Source organism: Oryzias latipes, chromosome 7 (genome assembly GCF_053564925.1).
Source record: "Oryzias latipes strain Hd-rR chromosome 7, Olatipes_Hd-rR_3.1".
Lineage (NCBI taxonomy): Eukaryota > Metazoa > Chordata > Actinopteri > Beloniformes > Adrianichthyidae > Oryzias > Oryzias latipes.
In genome coordinates, this window is record NC_136243.1 from 4,083,159 (window position 1) to 4,110,280 (window position 27,122).

Genomic DNA, 27,122 nt, shown 5'->3' on the forward strand with positions numbered 1-27,122 from the left:
TGATCTTCACTGGTGTCCATGGATTACATGAAATCTTTCCACCTTTATCCACCTTTGTCATGGTAGGGAGAACAGGTCAATGCAATGTAAGGGTGGGGTCATCTAAAATAGCACAAGGGTTACTTGAATTAACCCGAATGAACCGTTTACATGACCAACGATCGGATAAACAATCGGCATAACCCACCTATCTCGATCGGAAAGAAATTTATATCCGAACGAGTCTGATCGGGGCAGAGTATTCCAAACGGCGTGTTTACATGACACATTTTTCTTCCGATCAGGCGTTCTTTCCGATTACTTTTGCCCATGTAAACGCAGCTAATGTCTAAAACAGTTTGACAAGATGAATACAAGCAAGATGGCATGTTCTCAACATCTGAATTGCAGCTCTGGAATTCTGGTGAAATGATGGTCGAATTAAAAGCTGCAGAGAATCGAGCGGCTGTGTGGAAGTTAATAGTATGACTGCATAAAACAGGAGCTGGAGGTTTAACTGTGTGACATGGTAGCTGCACATCAAACAAAACAGGCATGTGGTCAGAAAACACAGCATCACAGATTTCAAGGTTAAAAGTCGTTAAGCCAGATTTGGTTTGGGAGATAACTTCTTATGCTGGATCAAACTTTTATATGCTAATCCATTGGCTGCCGTTAGAACCAATAGCACTCAGTCCACTTACTTTTCACTTCACCGTTCAACCAGACAGGGCTGTCCTCTAAGTCCACTTTTGTTTGCTCTAGCGATAGAACCCTTGGCTATTGCTATTCGCAATAACTTGAACATAAGAGGAGTGTATCGATATGGGGTGGAGGCAAAGGTCTCATTGTATGCAGATAACCTACTTCTCTATGTCTCTGACATCAACCGGTCAATACCTGTGATATTGAGTCTGCTATCTGATTTTAGGAAGCTATCAGGATATAAACTTAATTTGAGCAAAAGTGAAATTTTCCCCCTCGACTCGCGTATTAATGCATCTTCCCTGCAAAATTTCCCTTTTAAAGTGGCAAATGACAGCTTTTTACATCTTGGAGTTCAAGTGACAAAAAAACCACAAGACTTATTTAGAGCAAACTTTATCCCTCTTTTGTCAAAAACGAAAGAAGATTTTGAACGCTGGTCTTTGCTTAAGTTGTCTTTAGTAGCACGCATTAATTGTGTCAAGATGAACATATTGCCTCGCTTTCTGTATCTGTTTCAGTGCTTACCTAATTTTTTGACTAGCTCCTTTTTCTCCCAAGTTGATTCTCTTGTGTCTTAATTTCTTTGGGATAAAAAAATTCACGACTGTCAAAGCACTATTTACAGAGGCCCAAAGTGCTTGGAGGAATGGCCCTGCCTAATTTTAGGTATTACTATTGGGCATCCAACATAAGAATTTTTAAATATTGGTTACAATCCAGAGCTTTTCCCACCTTAGACTGGTTAACCATGGAGTTGAACTCGGTAAAACCAGTGTCTCTCAATGCGCTGTTATATTCTGCTATACATTTCCCAGTGAGAGAATATTCTAAGAACTATATAGTTAAAACATCTCTTAAGATTCTGACTCAATTTAAGCGTTTTTTGGATTACAAATCTACTCGCATAATGCCCCTTTAGCAGCTAATCCGTTCTTTACGCCATCTCTTGTTGACAACGTCTTCTTAAAATGGGCCGATCTTGGTTTACGGACCTTTAAAGATCTGTTCATTGACGATGTTTTTGCCTCTTTCCAACAATTATCAGAAATATTCTCCCTCCCGAAGCAACATTTTTTCAGATATTTACAAGCCCGCAGTTTTGTTAATAGTACTTTTCCTTCATTTCCTAGTTTATCTGAAACCTCGACCATAGATTCTTTGCTCTTGCCTTCTTCTTCTTCTTTGAAAGGGTCCATTTCTCTTATTTACAATCAGATATCAGCTATCCGGTCGAAAACTCTGGACACTATAAAAGCTCTTTGGGAAGATGATCTAGAAGAAATTTTTTCTGACAGCGCATGGTCTCAGATTCTGACGAGAGTACACAAATCTTCAATGTGCAAGACACGGCTTTATGCAGTGCAAACTGTTCCATCGCGTTTATTTTACAGAATTCTGTTTATCTAAAATATTCCCTAATGTTTCTCCAGCATGTGATAGATGCCACTAATGTCCAGGAAACCTTATTATTACGTTCTGGCTTTGCCCCAAGCTCCTGGGTTATTGGACTGAAGTTTTTTCAGTGATATCACGCGTTATTGAGAGGAACGTGAGCCCAAACCCTCTGAGTGCCTTATTTGGAATTTTTACAGGGCCACCTTCCCTATCAAAATCTCAAAATGACTCCCTCGCCTTTATGACTCTTCTTGCAAGGAGAGTAATTCTGTTAAATTGGAAATCACCACACTCCCCATCATCTTCGCAGTGGATCAAGGATGTTCTGTACTTCATCAAGTTGGAAAAGATAAGAATGACATTGAATGGGTTCTCTGATAAATTTGAACAAAGGTGGCGTCCATTATTCCAAACGACACAGCAAATACAATTCTATTCTTTTCCAGACTAAGTCACTTCTTCTGGGGGCTCCATTAGTCTGATTCTTTCTCATGGATTGGTTTACTTCTTGCTTATTTTACTTTACTCTTCTGAGAAATCTGGGCATGTGTTAAGTTACAATTGTTGGAATCTATTATATTTTCTAAAGCTTTAATAGAGAGGGTTGGTGCGTTTTTGTGTTTCTCTTTTTTATTTTTTATTTTTCTCTTGATTTTTGGTGTTTTTGTTTTGTTTTCAGTTTTTTATTTTATTTAACTCATAAAAAAAAGAAGATTGTGCAAAAGAACTTTTATTTCGACTGGTGTCTGTGATTTGATGGACATTTTGTACAATTTCTGCATAAAACAAATAAAGTTTGGAAAAGTCGTTAAGCCATGGGTTAAGATTAAGTCAAGTGTGTGACCATGTTCTTGCATAGGGGCAAATACAAGTTGAACAAGTTTAAAAGAGTTGATAAGATTCAAAAAGTCTCTGGCCAGTGATTTGTCAGGACAACAGACATGAATATTAAAATCCCCATCTATCAAAATTCTGTCATATTTTTGCATTACTCCAGCCATGAAATCAGCAAAATCATCAATGAAATCCTTGTTTTATTTTGGCGGCCTGTATATAACAGCGCAAAACATAGAGAGAGCAGAGTCTAGTTTAAAGACGCTTACCACGGTAAGTTTGACGCTAAGGAAGTTGATAACCTCAGCTTTCGGTTCCAAAAATGGAGGTATGTTTCAGGGTAGGTCAAGTTGCCATAGCAACTCACGCTCTGAACATAACCTGGTCTGGAGCAGGTTTAGTTGAAGGTTAGTTTGTTTACAGAGAGGTGAAGGAGCATGGCGTGTTCATTTGAAGATGATTTAGTGGATGAAGAAGCTCAGATAATACTTTTTCCACCATGACAGGGTGATAAGACCATGTATGGATGTTGGAAAGATAAACTTTTTTACTCTGATCTAACTTAATTATTTGCTTCAGTTAAGATAAATCATTTTTTTTAGTTAAGTCAACATAAAAAATTAAGATGGAAAAACATGTAAATGAATATGACATTTAGTTAGATAAATACATTAATTTTAGTTGTATAAACAATTATTGAGTTGGATAGACATATCCTCCTCCAAGCTCGGGTCCTCTACCAGAGGAACATGAGAAACTGGAGAAATACCAGGGACTCAGAGAAGAACTGGAGAAAGCCTGGAAAGTGAAGGTGACAGTGGTGCCTGTGGTAATTGGAGCACTCGGGGCAGTAACCCCCAAGCTGGAGGAGTGGCTACAACAGATACCTGGAAAGACTTCAGACCTCTCAGTCCAGAACAGCACAGTGCTAGGAACAGCTAAGATACTGCAGGACCCTCAAGCTATCAGGCCTCTGGTAGAGGACCCGAGCTTGGAGGAGAAAACCACCCGTGGAGGGTGAGAGGGGCGTTTTATTCATATGTTATATATACAGACAAACAGAACAATAATGCAATAGATACAACAATAAAATATTTGTAGTAACGTCCTCAGTTAAGGTTTCTTATTTTTTACAGTTACATCAACAAAAAAATCGACTGAAGATTCAGCGATTCAATCGAAGATTCAGGGTTCGACTTTTACGCATGCGCACAGCCGGTTCTTCCTTTCTGCCAGCTTCACCGTCATGGCGCCTATAGTAAGTACAATCGCGTGATAAGCAAACCAGAAAAATAGCCCTATTCTTTCGGAAATGAGCTCCTAAAGCGGACGTGGTCGGACCCGCTGGCTGTAGAAGGGTTGTGTGAGGACAGCGGGTGTCTCGGTGGGGTCTGCTGCGGCAGACAGGAGCAGGCTGCGGGTCGCGGAGGCTCTGAGGCCTGTTAGCTCCTGTCGCCGCTCACCACGTTGTGAAGTTAGCGAGTCTCCAGAGCGCAGAGCGGCACGAACCTCCAAGTGTAACCGCTGTTTGTGTTTGTGACGAGTTTAGCCGGACTTTTCCGGACTATGTTTAATGTAACATGACATTGGGCTCTAAACGTTAAAAACGCGAACTGCTGCAAGGTTCCACATGAATGTTTGTGGTTCTAACGTCTGACTGCTGTTGTTTCTGCAGCAGAAGAAGAAGCAGAACACCGGCAAAGGTGGGAAGAAGAAGAAGCAGGTCCTGAAGTTCACTCTAGACTGCACCCATCCTGTGGAGGATGGCATCATGGATGCTGCCAACTTCGTAAGTTTCCGTCCGCACGAGCACAGGTTAGAATGAGAGAAGCGGGAACGTAGTTCCTCAGACCACGCTGCTGTGGTCAACCTGCTGCGGCACGGCATGAACGGCTTCATGGAGGATTTATGTGCAGCTGATGCTGATGCTGAACGGTGGCCGCAACTAAGGTGCAGAGCTCCTGCCGTCCAGCAGAAGGGGCGGAGCTCCTGCCGTCCAGCCGAGGGGGCGGAGCTCCTGCCGTCCAGCAGAGGACGCGGAGCTCCTGCCGTCCAGCAGAGGGGGCGGAGCTCCTGCCGTCCAGCAGAGGGGGCGGGGCTCCAGCCGAGGTGGCGGAGCTCCTGCTGTAACAGCAGAGGGGGCGGAGCTCCTGCCGTCCAGCCGAGGGGGCGGAGCTCCTGCCGTCCAGCAGAGGGGGCGGGGCTCCAGCCGAGGTGGCGGAGCTCCTGCTGTAACAGCAGAGGGGGCGGAGCTCCTGTTTTACAGCAGAAGGGGCGGAGCTCCTGCCGTCCAGCAGAGGGGGCGGAGCTCCTGCCGTCCAGCAGAGGGGGCGGGGCTCCAGCCGTCCAGCGTAGAGATCCTGCACACCACAACACACTAAGGCCGCATTTTCACTGCATGGTTCAAGTGACCAAATTCTGATTTTTTTCCTCTCATGTGGCACAGATCGGATATGACCGGTGAACGTGTAAGCAGGACAAAAGCGCATGGATTCTGATTTTATCAGATCGGATTCAGGCCTCACTCATATGTGGAAATAGATCGGATACGAATCGGATACGTGCATTTGCATGTGCCAATAAGCAGACAAATCGGATATTCCCCAGTAAATGTGAGTCGTACGTCAGTGACGTCAACGCCGGACACCACCAACTGAGATCACATGACTTATTAAGGTGCTTTTGTGCACTGAGTTTGCTGTTCTAGGACAGCTGGAGCCCCATCAGCTGTTACCTTTCAGCCTCAGGCTTCGTTATTCCCTGTCCAGTCCCGGTCGGGACGCAAACGGTAACTAATCAAGCGGGACACCGTTGCTCTGGAACAGGCTAGAAGCCGTTTATATCTTTGCTTGGATCAAACTGTTAGTCCAGCACAACGTCTGCAAACACTTCCAAATTCAAAACTCAGAGAGATATAAGTCGGCCGAGCAGCCCTCCTTTTTACTCTCCCGCGCATCCACTCTCCTGCCTCATCCAGGAGCGCTCAAGGCAACGCCTCCTTCCGTCGCTGCGTTGCCTCCATGACAACCGCAGTCACACAAGTCTGAAGGAGGTCCGCGGAAGGCGGAAATGCTGCTACGTAGTCCTCAGAACGTCTACGTTTGATAGTTTCAGCATTGTGTGGTGTAAATGCAAAAATCGCATACGGGTCACTTTTGAAAGATGATGTAAGCGGGTCGTCAAAAAAATCGGATATAGTCAGAAAATCGGATTTGGGCATCAAGACCTGCAGTGGAAATGCAGCCTAAGTGTCCTCAACTGTGTTTCTGCAGGAGCAGTTCCTGCAGGAGCGCATCAAGGTGAACGGGAAAGCTGGCAACCTGGGTGGAGGTGTGGTCTCCATCGAGAGGAGCAAGAGCAAAATCACAGTTTCCTCTGAGGTGCCTTTCTCCAAAAGGTAAGACATCACTTGATCTGTCTGAAGACGCGAGGCGTGTGGAGGCATGTTGATGTGGGACCTCCACCTGTGGGGCAGGGAGACCACAGGACACCCAGAGTGAGGAGGGAAGCAGAAACCCTTTGGTTGTTGACTAAATATTGTTTGTTTTTCTGTTGGATATTGTGGCAAAAAGGTCTGGATTCCTTCAGGTTTATAAAAGTGCTTTGGAAATAAACCTGATCCAGTCTGAAAGGTCAATGGGAGGGAAACTAGCTCCAAGTGTCTTCTATAGAAACTATAAGAGCATTTGTAAAGACCTTCTGCACAGCTACACAACTGGACACAACATCAGATGAGGAGCTTCTCTGCAGCTGGAGAAACAGGCTTTTATCCTGTGTAGCTTATACCACACATAAAGGAACGTGTCCAGTCTGTCCACATGTTTTCATTTATTTTGATGGCAAATACGTGATAGAATTGAGCTCCATGCTCTCCTGTCAGCTGAATTCCTCCTGCAGTCACATGACTCATTTAATAGTTTAGAGAAATATGTCAATACGCCTCAAAAACGTTCTTCAGTAAATGCCAATTCTTCTGAAGTTGTTTCTATTAGGCAAATTTATTATTGTAATTCCAATGCAAGTAATTTCTTAGTCAATGGAAATGCAGCTACTGACAGCTTAAGTGTCCTGGCAGACCATAGTCAGGGCTCCAGACTAACTTTTTTCACTAGGAGCACAGTGGCCCCCAACTGAAAATTTTAGGGGCACAACCAGAAAATTTAGGGGCGCATACCGTAAATTAAAATTCTAACCAAATCTACTAATTTCCACTGTATTATGAATAAATACTTTAATAATAGATGCAGAAATTACAATGTGCTGTTTCAAATTCAGTGTCACATTTTAATCTGCACTTTTGAAGATGCAACAAGAAGGTAAACTGACAGAAGAAGGTAAACTGTAAAAGAACGGGCGATGTTCACTGGATATCAGAACGATACAGATACCTGAGATCAGAGAGGCTCAAAAACTGATGGAAATTTATCTTGGTGACACCAAATAAGTGCAGCCAAGACCACAATAAGCGTGTTTGAGATGGGTTCATCTCAAACACTTCTATCCTTGCATTTTCACCACGTGTTTTAAGTGCGTCTCGGACTAAATCGTGTTGTTGCTCGCACGTGTTTAAAGTTCAAGCCCCGTTAGCTGTCACGCATGTAGGTGTGGGACATTTATTCTCCTCAGCTGACCCGACTCCCGCGGGACGGCAGCGGTGAGCTGCCGTGACAGCCGTGCATAAACCGTTTGGTTGGGGGGATGCGACGCCGCGCGCTTAACCGTAACCCCCGTAACCTCCGGGTCTGTGCGGCCCAGAGAAAAGTTCGGCACGGACTGCATGCATTTAGAAAATCCCGAGCGAATAGATGCGTTCTAAAGGAAAGTAAGGAACTCCTTCATGTGGTCTGGGGAGGGGGCTGTCAGGTCTCCTGCTTTAAAGCCCGGTCATTTTCACACCCCCAATAGTCATTTATTTCACTGTGATTGGTTGGTTTGTCAGCTCCGCACACGACAATGAAACGGTGTCATTCATACAAACTGGCAGGACGCATTAAAATTAAACTTTCATTTCAAGGTGGGGGCCACACAAATAGCCCGCGGGCCGCGAGTTTGAGACCCCTGCTGTACACTCTGGCACTGGTACACCAGCCGCAGGTCGGAAGAACGAATCAATGGTTCGCTTGCTCATAGCTCAGACGCACGCACAGGTTGTGATGCTATTTGTCTCCGTTTCCTTCCCACAGATGTTTACGCTTATAGGCCCCTCCCCCTACACGCATTTTAGCCACTTACGCGAGTGTGTGCTCTGGTCTCATGAGCATGTGCGCGAGTGTGTGTGTCTGCCTGCGTGCGTGTGCGCTCGCGTCTCATTGATTATTTCATAGATCATTGACGTGCCCCTTCCACGTTTAATGTATAAAAAATACGGAGGGTGGGGGAGGCAAATTTACTGGTCGCACATGTGCGACTGGATGTAAAATTCAGTCGCACACTCTCAAATTTTGGTCGCAAAATGCGACCAAATGGTCGCAGTCTGGAGCCCTGATAGTTCACTTTCATGCAGAAAGCTGTTTAATGAATAAATATGAGCCAATCAAACAAGTAAAGTCTGAACTCATTTTCTGCTACTTTGTGGTCAAAAGAAGCAACAAAAGAAAGTCTTCACTGTAGTTCAAAGCAACAGCTGGGCCAAGATTAGAAAGATGGAAACATGGGAATGAGTCACTGATACAAACGGTAATGCTCTCTATTGAAGGCGTGGCCTCATGCAAGTGTCATTCACGGCGTTCAGCATTTAAAGGACAGACGAGCTGGGTGTGAATTCATCTGCAGAAACCTTTGATTCATGCGTGCTGTTTGTGACTTTGACTCAGACGATTCCAGGATGAAGCAGTGACTTCTCTGCACTCTAGTTACCTCACTCCTACGTCTCAGTCCTGCACAGTGACGTGTGATGACATCATCAGTCAGATTTACAAACATATAAACCCTACAGAGTAGCTTATTCACCATTTGATTGGCAAGAATAAAAGTGTTGGTTAAATTTCAACATTTTTCTTCTGCAGTTCTTCAAAACTGTAGCATAAAAACACACACCAATAATGTTATTGACTTACTTTTACTGATAAATTAAGTCTGTACTCTGCCCCTTCTGAAAAACACGTAGATCATCTGTTAGTAGATGTGTTCCTTTTCTGTCTTCAGTCCTCTGTCTGAATGGAGAAACTGACAGAGACGTGTCTCCACGAATTCTTGAGTTTAAACTCTAATTCTCCATTTAGAAAATGATGCTAAACAATGTTAAGGAATAACTGGACAGCTGCCCTTGACTTACTCCAGCTAATTCTATTATTCTTTCTTTCTCTGGGATCACCAGCGCCCTCTGCCCTTAGGCAGGCGTACTGCAGGCCTTACCTAGTGACTTCCTAATGAGCGTTTTTAGCGAATAAAAAGACTAAATGGGCCACAAACCGGCAGCGATGTAATCAGACCGTTAGCAGAAAAATAAGCAAATTATGTAATTAAAAATAAAGCATCTTTTGACAATAGAAAGACCAAAGCCGTAAGACACGCACAAATCAGCTGCAGCTCTGTCAGTGTATGCGGCGCAGGGGAGGCACGGGCGGCCAGTGGATCCCCCGCCGCTTTCTCATGTATTTGAACAGGGAATTTGTAACTTTGCTCGTTTTTTGTTTCCTTTTTTAGAAAAATGTTGAAAGCCTACATAGAAAAAAGTAATCACAAAACAGACATGTGTAAAGTAATATTTGATTTAATTGTAAATCAATTGTGACTGACTGAACATCACAGGGGTCTCCAACCCTGTTCAACATGGGCTGCCGCCCTGCTCGTTTTACAGCTAATCCTGCTGGATCAGTTTAATCCAGCTGATCAGGAGTTGAAGCAGGGCGGTAGCCCACGAGGACAGGGATGGAGTCATCGTGTTGCTCCTGGATGTGACATCATCTCATCCTCAAACATCCTGACTTCCTTCTCTAATCATCACTTTGAGCTTTTATAGGCCTAAAATCACCTAACTGCAGAGGTTCAGATGGTTACATGCACACCCCACGTGCACGTTCATTCAAAATAGGGACCCTGATTGTAAGGTTAGAGGTTCAAACCTGGAGAAAAGCATTTGTGTTGTTGGTTTAACCCTTGTGTTATCTTAGATGACCCCATCCTTCCATTGACGTGTTCTCCCCACCATGACAAAGGTGGATAAAGGTGGAAAGATTTCATGTAATCCATGGACACCAGTGAAGATCACAAATCACTGAAGAAAAAAGGTTCAGAGCACTGTCTAGTGGGTCTAGATGACCCAACTCCCAAGGGGACTTCTCCCACTTCACAGTAGAAACCATGCTGAGACCCTCACCCTTCACTCCCACACTGAAGAAACCTGGCAGTGGTCTTCCTCCCGAGCTGCAGACTCACAAATGCGTTTGGTTATCTGTTGCGTGTGCTGAAAGGCGTGTGCGTGTCCTCAGGCAGCCTGATCTGACGTGACGCTGCTGCTTGTCTGCAGGTATCTGAAGTATCTGACCAAGAAGTACCTGAAGAAGAACAATCTGCGTGACTGGCTGCGCGTGGTCGCCAACACCAAGGAGAGCTACGAACTGCGCTACTTCCAGATTAATCAGGATGAAGAGGAGGAGGAGGATGAAGATTAGATGCTTCTTTTTGTACATTAAATTTTGTTTGGAGTACAGAAATTCTGTGTTGTTTTTGGGGGGAGGGGTGTCATCAATCCAGCCTGAATTTACATCAATGTTTTATTAATCATTGCAATGGAAAACAACACAATGTAACAGAATTTCATAAAAAAATGCAAAGCAGACAGAAGGACAACCAAACCAGGTCCTCGCCGTGGATCTCCATGAGACCGCTTAGAGCGCTGGAATAGTTCCAACAAATCAAACAAAGGTGTCAGACGCTGAGGTCTGGGAAGGACTGAGGTGAGCATCCAAGATGCTAAAGTGAAGGAAGAACAAAGGAATGTAACATCAGGTGGAGTGCACCAGTAGAACATCACGTTCCAGATCCTGATTGTAGACGGGGCAGCACACACACACACAGATCCTCAAACTCCTCCATGACCTGATGGTGGACGTAGAAAAGGCACAGGTATGGAGTGTTGGTCTCTAAACCCCCCAGAGAAGGGTGCCGCCGTAGCACCAGTAGACATCAGAACCATGCACACCAGGGTGTTTGACTAACAAAAACCGGTTCTCGGGGGAGTTGGGTTGTAGGACCTCATCTGAGGCGAGGATGACATGCCCGTGCAGACTGAGTCCGTCCACAGGCTCACATCTACTCGCTTAAATTGGCAGGGACCCATGTTTGCTGGTAGTTGAGATGTGTTTGTGCGCGCCTCCCCGAGCTCAGCCGTCCCACGAGTGGGATGGGCGGAGCAGCTTCAGAGCGTTCGGGGGTTGTACTCGGGCAGCTTCTTCAGCCTCTCCTCCTCCTGCGGGGTGTCCTGCCTGGCGATGGCCAGCGTGTGAGAGTAACCCATCACCACCTGCAGAGACATCAACAGTCTGCCTCAGCATCACGCCGTCATTATGTTCGTCTCTGCAAGCACATTCTGCATCCCTGACTCTGACAATTGCAGAGGATCTTCATGCTCCACAGAACTTCTGACTTCCCTCAATTGTTTCTACTTCAGTCTGTTCATAGCTGCTGTCAACTCCTGGAATTAGTTTAATCAACTCGTTTCCAGCAGGTTAGTTCAGTGGAGCATGCTATCAGGTTCCTGCCCCGTCTCAGTCTGCATCATGAGCAGCAGCTTCCATGACTGAGGTCTTCAAAAAGCCTCTTCCCGCCAGAGCTGGTGGCTGCCTGCCATGCTCAGAAGACCAGCTTGCTCCTCTGAATCCAGAGAGGATGGAGCCATTTTTGTGGGCTTTTCAAGCTGACCTCATTACTATGAAGGCCTTCCTCATTTAATACCCACAATCCTCTGGGAACTTTGGAGGGTAAAGAAAAAAAAAAACAGGTGGTGTTTGTTCCTGTACTCAACGGCGTTCTACAAGTTTCTCTTTTTCTAAGTAGCACACCTTCAAAATGAAGAAACGTCAGTTGAAAGACCTTCAGTAATGGAAAACTGTGTTTGTTGTAAGAATGAATGACTTTCAGTTTGTTCCTTGCTGTTATCTGCAGAAGGTTGGCATGAACAGTGGATGAGCAGAAAGCAGAGTAGGGCGGTGGGCTGTTCAGGTACCTGCTCGATGTAAATGCCGTCCAGGGTTTTGACCTCCTGTGCGGTCGTGGACGACTTGGGTTTGTTGTCTCCATATCCCTGAAGGAAAAACGACACAAAATGGTCAGAGTGGTTCTGACCGACTCCACCGATCCATCAGGACAGAAGTCCTTACCAGCTCCCCAAAAGTGGGGGAGGGCCCCCAACTGATTGTGCTCTCGTCTGCTGCAATGATGATGCTGCTCTTCCTGTAAAACACCAGACGTGGAGTTGACAGGAACTCTGGGACTCTGCTGTGCAAGAATACGTTTGAACTATTGACTGTATATAAAAACTGAACTGAGTGACCCCTCCCCTTTTACATTCCAAACAGGAAGTACTTGCTGGTTCCAGGAAGCCAGCCTTCTATAGAGAAATGAACAGCGTTTACTCCGTCAATCTATTGGTCAGAATCACCATTCCTGATCGGATTCCTTTCCAACATCTTGATAATTCTCAGATTTCTTTTTTACATTTTCTGTAGTTCAAGTTATCCAAGTTAGAAACGGACCAATCAGATGCCCCAATAAAAAAGTAGGCAGATCAACATAAATAAAGTTTAGTCTAAATTACAAAAGGGGTTTATTCAAATATACACCTAGTGTGTCAGAAGATCCAGAACCCCTACTGTAGCAGTAAAATCTGTCCAACACAAGAGGCCTTCAGCTCTCATCTGTCTGCTCAGCTGCAGGACAGGACAAGTAAGAAATAAATGAATACAAAAGTAGGCGGAGCCTGCTGGCAGCCATGCACAACATTCCAAATTTTCCAACTTTTTAGTGGTAGGGGTGGGGCCTTCCAACTAGCTCACTCCTGAATGAGAAAGTTGCTTGAAGGAAAAAAAAAAAAAAAAGTATTTTTTCTTCCATCTCCAAACCACAACCAGAACTTAACAGTTATTGTCCGAGCGACAGGATGTTTACGTCTAATCTGTAATCATTTTAGTTTTCTAAGACCAATCACTGACTACATCTGGTTCCAACATGGCAGCATCCGTATCAAGAAAAATGCGACTGAAATGACTCCACTTGGCTGGAACCAGAGCTCTAACCAAATGCTACTGCCAGCCCCCCAAGGGGACTATATCACGGTCTTGATAGTGGAGCGGCCGGGATGCAGACGTAGAGTGGTCTGATGGGAAGATTGCAGGTTCGGTTCCCACCCTGCCTGCCCATGTGTCGAAGTGTCCTTGGGCAAGACCCTGAACCCCACATGGCGGTTATAGGTTGGCGTCAGAGTTTGGCAGCGAAGCCGCCATCAGTGTGAAAGGGACTGAGTGATTTGGAAGTAAAGGGCTATTTCAGAACATTACATTTATCATTTGACTTTGTTAGACTCCCTCGAGTCACTGTCTTCCTGCTTAAAACAAAGGGGCGGGGGGGTTTGAACCAGCACAGGCACTTACGGAGAAACTTCCATTTCAGAAAAAAGAAACCTGATCACATGAGAGGAATTCAGCACTCACCCACAGGCCAGACTGCGGATCTTCCAGCCGCACAGATCTTGCACAGCTTTGGGGTACATGGTGGATTCTCTGGAAGTGTTGGTCACACCCCAGAAAAACAGCCCCCCTGCAAAAAAAAAAAAGCACGCATCAGTCCATTGGACATGTAAAGTAGTGGAATATAAGCACCTGCAGCGCCGCATTCTCACCCATCTCGTTGACGGCAAAGGAACACTGGTATCCTGCGTAGATCTGGGCGGCTCCGCGTCCAGGAAAGTCGAACAGCTTGACGAGCCGAGGAACCATCTCATCCTTCTGCTCCGTGTGGCCCAGACGCCCGTATCCACCAAAGCCCCAGCTGAAGACTCGCTTCTGGGAGTCCAACACCAGCTGCACACCACAAACGCAGCACCACTGTCAGACTGAAAGCATCCCGGGCGTGGGGACCGGCGAGCACCCCTCACCGTGTGGTTGCCCCCGCACGCCACGTCTCGCACCACCACGTTGGGCACAGGCATGATCTGGCCGTCCTTGGACTTCTCGATGAAGATGGCGACGCGTCGAGGAATGAGCTCACAGTCGAACTCAATCCGCTGCGCTCGAGCAATGAACTTGCCGTCGCTGTTGTGGCCTGCCGTGATGCACAGGAGGTCAAATGAAGACCAACATGAAGCACGTTAGGCAGCAGAAAGTCAGACAGCTGGGATGACAGCGTGTCCACACTGTTGTCTTTTTCTTGGTAATTATGGGTTCTGTTGCCATGACAGCATCTGTTCCAGCTTTACATGCAGAAAGTGTGGAAGGCTTCCTGACTTTCTGATTGTGTTGGTCTGACTGTAGACCTTCACCCCAAAACACAGTAGGATGAGTCAAGCAGTAAAGCAGGGAACAGCTGAAGTCTTTAGTAACATTAGTATTTCACCTACAGACACATAACTTTGTCTGTGCCAGTGTGTCACAACCCTACCGAGCTGTCCGTACTCCGGACATCCAAAGGAGTACAGGTTTCCTTTGCAGTCCACCACCATGGAGAACTCTGCACCACAGGACACCTTCACCAGGGGCTGACCGTTGTAGGAGATCTGAACCGGAGACAAAGCAGGCCTGTTCACAGCCATCCATCCCACAGGCTGGGAGGGGAGTGGAAATGACCACGACACATTTGCTGCTTTGACAGCTTACCGGTGCTGGACTCAGGACTGCATCGGTCTGGTTCCCCTGACCAAGCTGGCCCAGCTTGTTCTCACCGAAAGAGTATGCAGTACCATCCTCTGAGAAGACAACAGGACAAAACCCAGAGTTTACACAAACACTCAGGTTTCAGTTACACTTTTCTGATAACAAATGAACTGAGCATTTCCATTAAATATTAGCAGTGATTAAGATTCAATAGGTGTAAATAGAATGTGGTTCCATGATGACTGCAGTTCGAGGTTCTCAATGTTACTTTAACATCTGGATGAACACATTTCCTCCTCTTGTGGATGACATTTGAGCTGGGTCATGTTAACGCATTAATAGATGCGTCTTTTTTTCCTCATGTTCTGTCTCTAGTTGTGCGCTATTTGCTGAATCGATGTGTCATGACTCGGTAGAAATGACAGCACAGAAGTGAACCGAACCGAAACTGCCGTACTGAAACGTTTCGGTTCAACTACGTGTATCGTTACTTCTACTCCATCACTGTTGACAACTATGATTTACACCAAGTGGTCTTCCTGTGCCTCCTGATTAGGTCTGCACAATCTATTGCAAATGTATCGTTATCGCGATATTAAGCTGTGCAATATACATAAGCGGAAAAAAACAGCGAAAATTGCAGTAAATGGTTTCCTTAAATGTGCTAAAACAATCTTATGCCAGCTTAAAGTACCTAATGAATCAAAAAAATCCCTTTATGTATTTGACCAATTAGATGTACGCCCTCACCAATTAGATGGAGATGTTTTATGTTAGATTTTCGCCTCCTATGTAGACTAGGGTTAACTTTAATTTAAATAAAGCTGTTAAACTGATCTAAGTCTGTTATTATATTTAGACTATATATATTTTTTATGAATTAGGAACTAGGAATGAATCTTGTTGTATTTATCCACCATGTTCTCAAGTCCTTAAACCAGTTTGTGGTCACATACTGGCAACACACAGAAAAGCTTGTTAGCATAGCATTGTAGCATCAGGGTGTCTACACAATCTACACTTTCTGAAACTCTGTTGCTGCTGTGACTGCAGCAGCTTTGTCCTCCAGTTCTCTCTGGATCCGGTTTAAAATCGTCTCATCCGTCAACCAAATGCTACACGGAGGGGCGGGACGTACGCTTGTTTACCTCGCGTGCACAGTAGAGGATTATTTAAGAAAATCATCAAAAGGAGAGCTTTTAAACATCGCTAATTTAGCGCCAACAGTAGCCGCGGTTACATGTGCAAAATATCTTGATCAGATCAGAATTCAACCGTGTATCAGATGGGATCAGAAAAACTTTTTCCGATTAGAACAAACGCTCACATGGTCTCACTTTCAGTCAGAATAAATCATTTGGGCATGAGCAGTAGTGTTGAAAATACCGGAAAAAGAAATGAGTCCCGCTGTTAACAAACTGAGCTGCCATATACATTCATGCAGCAGCTCTGTAACATACAAGATGATCTTCTAAACGTGCTTTTATTAATGTTATGAATATTATGAAGCACCTGTTCGCTCATCATTTTATTTTTAATCCGTGTGGTCAGTGCTTTTGTTTGTGGAAGAACGGAGCTTGAAGAAGGTTTAGTAGAAGGCTAACACGCTTACAACAAAATCCATGCGTGAAATGCTGCAATCTGCGTCTTGGCTGCACGTAAATATGTGGTAATAACATCAGCCTTTATTTTGTCGGGACACGACTGGAAACACAAATCCATGTTGATTTTTTTGAACGGTTTCTAAAGACTGAGCGACATTTCTGCTTTGAAGCTCACACACCGCCCCAAAGCCGCTGTGTGAGCTGGAAGTCCAAGCTCTGGTCGGAGACACGGTTCTCCTGAGTCCGGCATACGCTAACCCAGAGCGGCAGGTCAGAAGCCCCCCCGGAGCGCATACGTAACAAGGCACCACTGACCTGTCCGCAAACACAAAGCTGCTCTGCTCACAGACACGGTTCACTCGCGCATAGGAGCCGGTCGGTCCCGTATGCGCTCCAAAGCTACCTCTGAAGCACCGTCTATGGTTGATGTTAAACCAGAGCAGTAGTGACACACGATCAGAATGAACTGTTTACATGCAACACGATCAGACCAACAATCGGCATCACCCACCTATCTCTACCGGAAAGAAATTTTGATCCAAATGAGTCTGATCGGGGCAGAGTATTCAGAACGGCATGTTTACATGACGCATTTTTCTTTCGATCAGGCGTTTATTCCGATTACTTTTGTCCATGTAAACGCAGCTATTTATGGCGAACAGCCTTCTAACTTTAACTCGCCGTACAGAAATACATCCTCACAATTGGCGAGTGTTCGTTTTGGACCCTGCATAAACAGATCATTTGCTGCGAGGTACGAAATGAAACATCATTAGAAAGGAGCCAGCGAGTGCCGGCTACTTCTGAGGGCCCTGCATGAGTGTAGATACATCAGTAAGAATTAAAGCTTCAAGTTAGAAACCTCTGAAATAAGTGTTCAATAACATGTTGCTGAACAGTAATACGTTCCATTCATCCTGCATGAATGAATCCTTTCAGGCTGAAGGGGGGAAAGCTGTGTGCTCACCTGTGAGAACCAGCGTGTGATTGCGTCCACAGGCGGCAGAGACGATCACTTGCTCTGCCAGAGCCTCGATCAGCTTTGGAGCCTCGATGCGTTTTGTGTCTCCATGACCCAGCTGACCTTTGTCATTACGACCTGCGGAAGAACAAAGAGCAAATGACTTCAAACTAAACGCATAAGCACGCAGAAAACTGGAAACACTCGATATGTGAACTATTCCTGATCCAATCAAGACAAATCTAGTCATTATAATGATAATCATATTTGCCCTTCAGCTGATTCTTTTACTGGTTACCACAATGAATCCATCTCACTATTCTCCTCCCTCAAACCAACCAGCCTCATGTCCTCCTCCTCTACATCCATGAACCTCCTCTATGCTCCTGTTTCCTGGAAGCTCCAACCTCAGCATCATCACTGTTCCTCCAATCAAACATCTCCATCTGCTTCCTGCATTGATCTCCAGAACATCTACATGATCTGTTCCTCTGATGGATTCATTCATGAGCCATTCTGGTCTCTACCAAAGAGAACTTCAAAATCTCCATCTCTGCTGCCTCCAGCTCCCTCAAAGTCCTCCACCTTCTCAACCTCTGCTCCCTGTGACGTCACCGTTCCTCTGCAGTTCCTCTCATTTACACACAGATTCTCTGTCTTGCTGCAGCTGACCTTCATTCTTCTCCTTTCCAGAACAAACTTCCACCTCTGGGGATGCGGTAGGGCAGTCGACCTCTGATCAGAAGATCGAAGCTGCAATTATGTCGAAGTGTCCTTGGACATGACACTGAACCCCACCTTGCCTCTGGTGGAAGGTTGGCGCCTTTGAGGCTTCGAGGAAGGTAGAAAAGTGCTATACAAGTCAGGGCTCGACATAGCCATTTGTCCGCTGGCCCGGTCCTGTTTTTCGAGCAGTGCGGACCACAAGACTTTACTTTTCACTTGTCCGCTGGGGCCACTAAAATATCTAACGGTTTATATATTCTTCACCTTTTTCAATAAAGTAAATTTTGCGAAAACGTGTAAATTTACCTCGTCTTCATAATTTAGTTTTTCTGCTAGTCCTGTGTTCAGACTTCAAGGGTTTCTATGGGAAACCTTTGATCACTTCTCCTTCTCTCCCGCCTGCGCGTGGTGCTCGGCTTTCACTGCCGAGCACCACGCGGCACGCGCTCACTACTTTTTTTTTTCAAACTTTATTGAATGTAACAATTCAATACAAAACAATGTTAAACAGCAACAACGAAGGCACAAGCCAGTGGGTTATTACAACATTTGATTATAAATCCGACACCGTCACTGAAGAGAGACTGAAGCATGTCAGAGATGTGGAAGACATGGCAGGAATAGATAGGAATATGTTGGATGGAGTAGTGGGTATAATTAGTACTATGGACAGCAAGATATTTAATGAATGCATTGAAGATGAAACTGTATCCACTAAGCTTTAAGCTGAATGTCAAAGAATCAAAGGCAACTCCAAATACCTGAATCTCAGACTCAAATGGAGTATAAGGTAAACTACTTAATTTTGTTTTTCTTTACAACACTGTAAGCAGTAAGTATTTCTAGTTAGCTGAATGATCTCAGTTAGACCTGCACAATATGAGGAAAACTCGCGATATGCGATATCAGAGATTAAAATTGCGATAACGATATAATTTGTGGTATATAAACAAACAGCAAAATAACCAAATAACCATTCCCAGTTTAAAAATTATACTCCAAATGACCCACGTTGACATAGGTTACAAACATCTAACATAACAGGGCTCCATCTGATTGGTCAACAATGTGAAGGCGTCCATCCGATTGGTCAAATGCATTAAGGGATTTATTTGATTCGTTAAATGGTTCAAGCTGCCATTAGATTGTTTTAACACATTTAAGGTTTATGATTTATTGCGATATTTGCCGTTAGAAGCACCATGAAAACTTCTGAACTAGTGTTACCTACTACACTGCAGCGCTCTCTTCAAAACATCTGAAACAGACTAGAGCAGATTTAAGTTTGATATGGTCTATTTTCAGTCATTGAAAAGTGTAGAAATAAGTGATGTCACCAGAATGCACCAAATTGTACCATATTAAAAGTTTCCGGGGGGGCATGCCCCCGGACCCCCCTAAAGTTGCAAGCACCTGCGGAGCGGCGGGTCCCGCTATGCGCGGTGTCGGGCCAGTAACTTTCAGGCAGGGCCAGTAAGTTTCAAAAACTACTGGCCCTGTGGGCCAGTGCAAATTTCTGGGCTATGTCAACCCCTGCAAGTATTTACCTCTCTAGATTTAGTTCCTCCATCTGTTCCCTTATCTTACTACACATCACAATGTCATCTGCAAACTTCATGATCCACAGAGAGTCCTCTCTTTAAACACTAAAATAAGTCAATCAAAATAAACGTTTGTTTAGCTTTCTTCAAAAATAAACCCAAACATGTACCATTAGAACTGATTTTTTTTTCTCTTTGGCGTTCAGCATTGTCTCTTAACAGCAAGGAGGTTCCTTGCTGAAATCCTGGCTGTGTTCTCTCTGTGCATGTGCACACGTGCATGGGAGTGAACCAAGATCAGAGGTGCTGAGCTAACACCTCCAGTCTGGTAAAGAAGCAACTCACCCCAGCTCCAGAGCTTGCCATCGGTGGTCATGAGGAGGCTGTGAGCAGCACACGGTCCAGAAACCACACAGCTGACCTGGACATCATTCAAGCAGCCGTAATGGTGCGGACCCCACAGGTTCTGGCCCAGGTTGCGGAAAGCAGCTGAAAACACACGCAGACCATCTTTGAAACAAAAGCTGCTCCATTTATGAGACATAAACGCTATAGCAACAAGAGCTCAGTTCATCAACATAACAGGTGGTACTTTAGTGTCTGGTAGTTCTTTAAACTCATTCTTTGCATTTTAAAATGCCTGTTTAAATCATCTTCAACACTCATGTAACTGTTTTTGATTGAATTTGATTTCTTTCCTGCTTTTTATTCCCTAACCTTTAAACTAACTGGTAAGAGGTGCAATAAATGTCTGCATGTGTGTGTGTGCCTGCTCATTGCCTCGTATATTTTAAGTCCTTCACTTTTTTGATATATGTCAAGTTTGCTCAACTGTCGGTATGTGCTTGTTTTGTTGCATGTCGAGGACCCCCTTGAAAACGAGATGACATCTCAAGGGGCTTATCCTACAAACCAATACATTGAAATAGTAAATAAGCTGCAGTGCTGCTCCTCTTTGGACACACTTCTTTTCCTTACAGCCTTCTAGAACTTAAACACTTTGATGTAACAATCACATCTAGATGTTAACGGTGAAGAGACTTAAAATGCATATTTTTAAGAAGACCTAAGACCGGTGGATCCGAACCTTTGACAAAAACTCCCTTCATCAGCAGCGTTAGAATCAGGAAACCATCATGATAGAGGCCAGAAACATCTGGTTTTATTACTCTGAGGAAATAAAACTTTAAAGGAACGTCAGCATTTTAACTTCTCCTGTAGTCTGATTTTTTTCAAATCTAAAGTAGCCGTGGAATCTTTAAAGCAACATCCTCAGGTCTCTGCTAGGTTATCTGGATGATCCCAGCCTCCTCTAACTCTGCACCAGTTGAACATTGATGGTTTCAGGGACGAAGCTCAGAGGTGCAGACGTTCAGTCTGAAATCAACCAGGAGATTCCAGCAGAGCAGAAGCAAACCTAGAGTTCCTTTCTGTTCAGATCACATTTCAGATCATTTTCCTGACGTTTGAATGTCTGAGCTTCAATTAAAGCTCGAACATATTTCACTTGTAGCTGTGACCTTTAACCTGCTGGAGTTTAACCACCACAGAAGAGGGTTTTGCAAAATGTTAATGATTTTTTTTCAATGGAACAACTGATCCCAGGTCTGTTTCCATGTAGGGCAGCAAATGTCTTAAAGCTCCTGAATAAAAACACAAATAAACATTCACGTGATTTTGAACACATCTGTAAAAGAAGTCACCATCTAAAAACGTCTTCAACTGTTTCCTCTGGGCTCACTTCTAGCTGGCGGTGGACTATAAAGACATAACTTTTTCCACACGCCTTCAGCAGTTTTATACATGATCGTTCAGGCCACCCCACCTCTGGTCGCCCCTCCCTGCTCATGTCCATCAATCAGGCGTGCTCAGTCAACCATGACGTGGAATCACCTGAGTCAGGTGATCAGCAGCGAGCGAGGGGGTTAGATAACAGTCAGGGTGGGGGCTTTAGATGACCAGGGTTAGCTATTCCTGTCTTAATACGTGCCGTTTATCCTGTGGAAACGCTTTATGACTCTGCAATCTGCAGGTGTTGGGAAGTTGCTCCATGATTGACACTTTCTGTAGTTAAAGTTCTGGAAGCAGACTTTGAGCTCCCCCCCCCTGAAGTGTTTCAGTGGTGAGTTTAAATGCATGGATGGTGGTGGTGGGGGGGGGTTGTGTTTGTGTTCTTGCTGGCACATCTCATCCATCTGGAGATGATCTTTGTCTACGCAGCTGCTGCTGCTTGAGTATGGCTCCCACCCCCACCCGGGTCAACAAAGCAGGTTTATCAGCGTGTACCAGGACCCCCCCCCAGCATGAGCAGCCACGCACCACAAAAAGCATACATGCATATCAATGCACATTACTGTCACAATCAATTACCCAAACGTCTTTGGCTTTGGCAGCAGTCTGCACGCCAAACAAAGACAAACGCAGGCAGAGCGCCAGAGCGGGCGCCGGCGTCTCTTTGTTCCCTTCAGACATCAGAGCCTGATCCTCTTTGACGCTGCAGAGGGCTGCATCGTCTCTGTCCGCTTTGTGAGGCTTTCAACAGGCTACAAGTTCCGTCTGCAGTACAGCGTTCCCTTGTTTATCACCAGAGCTACGTTCTAAAAAACCTCCCGATAGACGGCATCCATGAAGTAGGATTCCAGATGTTTTGAGGCCGTCAACTCCTCACTACACAACGACACACACAAACATTTTTCTACATCACGTTGTAGAAAAATAAGTCCAGTATTAAGGCATGAAAACAAAGATCTGATGGTGATGAAGATTTATGTAACTATGGCGAGCTGAACTCATCCTGTACAGGAGACACAGCGCAGAGGACATTGATTATCTACAGCCAATCAGGATGAAGACCACTGTGCACTGCACCGTTTCCAATTTACACTGAAAGAGAAATCAGTGAGACCGCAAAAGGAGAACCGGGATGTACCGAGGGAACGCTGTAATCCTGACTGCAGGTGCTGGTTCTTTGGTTCTTGGATCTCCTCTGGTCTGCATCGAGTTTCACAAAGGAACAAGTCTGAACTCCAGTGTGTACTCTAAAGCTTCTGGAGAAACACTTCAACAAAAATAAACCATTCAACTGATGAATAAAAGTACCTTCACTCAACCTGTGCAACGTCACTACACTAGATGGCTATGAGCATAAACACAGGGAGAGGCAGAGGACAGGTACCTTCATACCAGACTGTCTCTCTCACCCTGTCACCCTCATGCTACATTCACAACAGTCTTGAAAACACATTTGAGAGACCACTACCAATGAAAAGTCAATGTAAACCTGCATAAATGCACGTCTTGGGCTTCTGCAATCAGAACTCTTGCGTTCCCGTGTCGCTACACAGGTTTCTAAGTCTGTTTCGAGGCTTTACGCACAAAACATGCGTCCCTTAAACCATCTGAACTATTACCAGTCACAGACTCGGAATTGGTAGTGACATGTGGCAAGCATGCTTTTCGAAACATGGAAGTGCCAACTGTTGTGAACATGATCATGAGGGAGAAATTAATAACTGTTGTTTGTGTCCGGTTGTAATTCTAGGACACAAAGTCTTTCATGCATCAGACTAAAGCTGGGAAAACCAACCTGGAGAAAGATTCACTAGATTTGCACTGCTTTGAAATTTCTCACCAAGCCTCTACTAATTGTGAGTACTTGCGCGAGTATTGGGTAGCAACAGTCCAGTGTGAACACCTTATGCTAAAAGTGCGTTCAAGAATGCCTGTTTAAGCGCGTTCTGGAACGTAAATCACATGCCCGGCGTAAACCTGATATCACAGTCAAAGGACCGCTTGAGAGAATGAGAAGAGCATGTCCAGCTTCAGGAACTAACGATGCGATCCATATTCTGATCCTGAAATTTAAGCAGATTTTAAGTCCAACTCAGAACCAGGCACCACAGATAGACGGCGAGGAGAGAAGCTTAAAGTCAGGCCGACGGTGAACCATCACACCACCACAACCAGCTGAGCCCAGCCACGGATGCCGTAGGTCACCGGGACCACTACGGTCACAAAAAGTGTTTCAGAACCTGCTGTGCTACAAGCACTGCAGGAAGATGGCTGAATTGATGATCCAGCTTCTCTGAACTCTGACTGTGGAACCAGGACAGAAGAAAGTTCAGCTGACTGTGTGAACAGGAAACTGTGGATGGAGTTGACTAGGAGCTGAAAAGAAGCTCCGTCTGTTCTGTGCTCCTTCAGAGGGAAGGTTCAAGGACATCCAGAACTAATGATCATCATCCTCAACATCTGGTTCTGCTGAGCATGATGTCACCTTAAAGCTACTCTTTCAGCAATTTGAACAAAATGATCAACTCCTAATGATTTCCTTCCAGAGTTAAGATTCATCTTATGTCATCCGGTCAGAACAGGTGAAAGTTCAGATGGAATAGTGGCGCTGGTGTCTTCAGGAGCAAATTGAAAGACATTTTTGGACCAAACTACAGACAGAAAACAATTTGTTGGGTTTCAGACAGGATGTGAAGGCATGAGGCTTTGGGCAGACTGGAGCTAAAATGACAACAATCAGTACTAAAGAGCAAACAAAACAAAAATGGACGCCTGTTCTTCAAGACTTAAATGAGGTTACAGAGGCAAGGATGAGCTTTGTATGTCTGCTACCTTGCTGTTTGGGCACTTCCTTCCTTCCAATCAGATCCCAGTTGGTGGCTCCAAAGATGAGCAGTTGACCTTTCACCTTTGGGCACTCCAGTTTCTGCAGAGGGAAACAGAAAGCGTCTGCTCAAATTCCGTCCCACTGATCACAACGTCCTGTCAGAGTTACGATTTGTCTTCAGGACTACACTCCTCAGCGAGTGGAAATTCTCTGGACTTCTTTAACCCTGAAACAACAGAACTACTGAGATGGTTCTTTTATTTATCTAAAGGCAGATAAAGAAGAAGCTGAAGTCCATGTCAGGGTCACGCTTTGCAGCTGTTTACCAAACAGGAACAACTCAACCTGCTACTTTGATGAAGACCTGCCACATGTTAGTCAAAACACACGCTTAGGTCATTCTTCCCTAAACGCATTTACACGACCAGAACCAGAAACCGAGACAAAAGAGTGAGATAGAGCTAAAACATGTTTCCTCCAGTGAGCAAACCCACGATTTTCTCCTTGACGTCATCGGCGACGGTGACCGGCTGAAGGTCGGACTTGGCGGTGAGCTTTCCACCCTTCTTGTTGTTCTCCTGCTCAAAGTCGAAGTCATCGTCGCTGCTGAAGTCCCGGTCTTTCCTTTTGCCACTGGCCCTCTTCCTCTTTGTGCCACCGTTCCCTGAGACCTCGGTCTTCTTAGGTGGCATATTTTACTCCAAAGCTGAAAGAGAGACACGGAGGAGGGGGGTCATTCCGACTCCATCCTCTGTCTGGACGAAGAACTCAAGAGTTTGCTGTTGACTTCTTAAAGTGAAAACTTTTTCATGGCTTCCTGGTCTCTGATCGACTGCTTTGTGCAGACTGGATCATTATTAGTTCAGAGCTAACAGAACCAGAACAACAGAACAGAACCAGCAGTTTTGGAGGCCGGACTCAGAAAACAAGGAAATTGATGTTTTCAGGTTAGGGTTAGATGTTCAGCAGAACCTCCAGCTCCTTTGCTTTCAGGAACAGAACTCGGGCCAATTTATTACTATTTTCAGTCCAAACACAAACTTTTTAAAGATCCTCAAAACTTTTTTTATTTATAGAGACGGCCCACGGATATGTGAAAGTTCACCTCTGGGTTAGTTCGATAAAGTACTCCGAACATCATGAGATGCTCCGAACCCACCGGGGTCAAGTTTGACACGGAGCCGCTGTAAATCTGTGGAGGCTAATTGGACTGAGATGTTTGGTCTGACTGGACAAAAGTTGGACAGACGTTTGAAACGGCTCCGTTAACGGCGCCTCCGTTTCCTGACGTCGGTCCCGGGAGGAGGACGGCTTCGGAGACAGGCAGTCGTCCGCCGGCGTCTGTGTGCGGCAGCTGCTAGCTTCCTGAGGCTAAGCTCGCGCTCTTTGTTCGGTGCTGGTCGCGCGGTAAGCTAGCCGCCGTGAAAAAACGCAGTCCAGCGCCGAGACTCAGCGTGTCGGCGGCGAGACAAACACGCCGGGAAAGTTCACATGCTGTTCACAAACGGAAAAACGTCGTTAAAAAGACGGAGAGGCGGAAATGTGGGCAGCGGGCGCGCGGCTGAGCTCATTAAGAAGCTAACGTTGCCGCGCGCTACTGTATGCTAACTCTAAATAAAGACGTTACACAGAAAACGATACTGCGGCGACAACTTTTCCAAAACCCCGCGGAACGCCCCTGGTTTCAGGCACTCGGAGGGTAATCTGTGGGCATTTCTCAAACTGACCTTGGTTTTAGTTTGCGTCTAAAATAAATCATATAGCGGTGATTTCCTGATTCGGCAGCTCTCTGTCCGTCTCCCGTTTGATTGATTTGAACAAAAGAAGCTGCAGTCTGCCTTCACACCACGTGGTTTGCGTTCACAATTCATACAGGAAACTCCGCACGCAGCTGGACGCGCGCGCCGTCCGCGCTCAGAAAACAAACACGAGCGCCGGAACCCTCCCAGACTCCAGGCTGGACCCGGGAAACTTCCCACGTAACTCTGGAAAAAGTTGAAGGGACCCAGAAGTGTGGAACATGAGCAGAACCCGCAGAAAAGCGAGCACGGGTCCTTCCTGTGCACTACTCTCTCTGAGACAGCCTTCAGGCTTGAGTCCGTCTCTGCTTCTACTCACAAGGCAGGCTTTATTTGAAGTTGCAGCTAATGAAGAGCATTTTTTTTATTTAATTGAGTGAAGACACTTTATTAGACCCTTAATCACCACCTTTCCTGCAGACGAGGTTAAGTGTAGAATCTCTTCTTTCCTGTTCTTCAGCAAAGAGATGACATGCTCATCTAAACAGGGAGAACACTGTAAAAAATCATATTGATGTTATTCTAAAAACCTATCAAACAATCCTCATGACCATGATTTCCATCCGTTCATCTGCAGCCACATCCTCACAGATCCCAGCCTAGACACAGCATAGCAGGCCTTTGCTTAAGAACAAACCACTTTCATCCTGCAGATCTTTCACATCTTGCAGATGGACAGTCAACAAGAAATCTGCTTTGATCTGTCCCGGGGAGAACTGGAGAACATTCAGGGTTCTGGTTCTGGCTCTGCCTATCAATCCATTTCCATTCCTCCCTGATCAGCATAAAATTCTGTTTACAGGATCACAAACTGACAGGCGGACCTAATATTAATAATCTGATTATCAACAAAACTGTCAAACGGGTGTCAGCAGACTACCTTTGGAGTTCCTGTGATTGTTGATGCAGTTCTCTTTAATGGAAACGGTAAAAGATTTGGTTAAAACTCCACAACCACAATCTGCAGCTGAACCCAACACAAACAAAGATGTGTTCTGTGGTCTCCGAGGGAGGTTAGCACTCTGCATCAACCTTCTGCATCTTTCACCAGATGGTGAACCAGGCTGACTGTGTCACGTCCCTACTAACAGACGAGTCTGCCCTTATATCTGTATGTCCTGCAGAACAGAGACTTGATCTGCGGAGAACC

The 27,122-nt window shown here is 45.2% G+C and overlaps 2 protein-coding genes across 7 annotated transcripts; one reads left to right on the top strand and one right to left on the bottom strand.

Moving 5' to 3' along the window:
- The first annotated feature begins 3,835 nt into the window (after positions 1–3,835).
- LOC101175136 (large ribosomal subunit protein eL22) lies at positions 3,836–10,571 on the top strand. 2 transcript variants are annotated; one of them, XM_004086347.5, is made up of 5 exons: positions 3,836–3,933; positions 4,053–4,174; positions 4,592–4,705; positions 6,189–6,313; positions 10,385–10,571. In XM_004086347.5, exons 2-5 carry the CDS (start codon positions 4,163–4,165, stop codon positions 10,527–10,529), a joined length of 396 nt encoding a protein of 131 aa, XP_004086395.1. In that variant the 5' UTR covers positions 3,836–3,933; positions 4,053–4,162; the 3' UTR covers positions 10,530–10,571. The 2 variants fall into 2 exon arrangements, with proteins under 2 accessions (XP_004086395.1, XP_078806197.1); XM_078950071.1 differs by lacking the exons at positions 3,836–3,933; positions 4,053–4,174 and adding an exon at positions 4,409–4,433.
- A 46-nt stretch (positions 10,572–10,617) lies between these two features.
- On the bottom strand, positions 10,618–26,311 carry rcc2 (regulator of chromosome condensation 2). 5 transcript variants are annotated; one of them, XM_023957055.2, is made up of 13 exons: positions 25,279–26,311; positions 24,668–24,879; positions 24,179–24,272; positions 19,901–20,044; positions 17,295–17,426; positions 14,727–14,815; positions 14,512–14,626; positions 14,009–14,175; positions 13,754–13,934; positions 13,566–13,671; positions 12,237–12,309; positions 12,083–12,160; positions 10,618–11,380 (listed from the first exon to the last, which is right to left on the bottom strand). In XM_023957055.2, exons 2-13 carry the CDS (start codon positions 24,863–24,865, stop codon positions 11,276–11,278), a joined length of 1,482 nt encoding a protein of 493 aa, XP_023812823.1. In that variant the 5' UTR covers positions 24,866–24,879; positions 25,279–26,311; the 3' UTR covers positions 10,618–11,275. The 5 variants fall into 5 exon arrangements, with proteins under 5 accessions (XP_023812823.1, XP_023812821.1, XP_023812822.1 ...); XM_023957053.2 differs by having other exon boundaries at positions 25,901–26,289; XM_023957054.2 differs by having other exon boundaries at positions 25,333–26,015.
- Between the last annotated feature and the right edge of the window lie 811 nt (positions 26,312–27,122).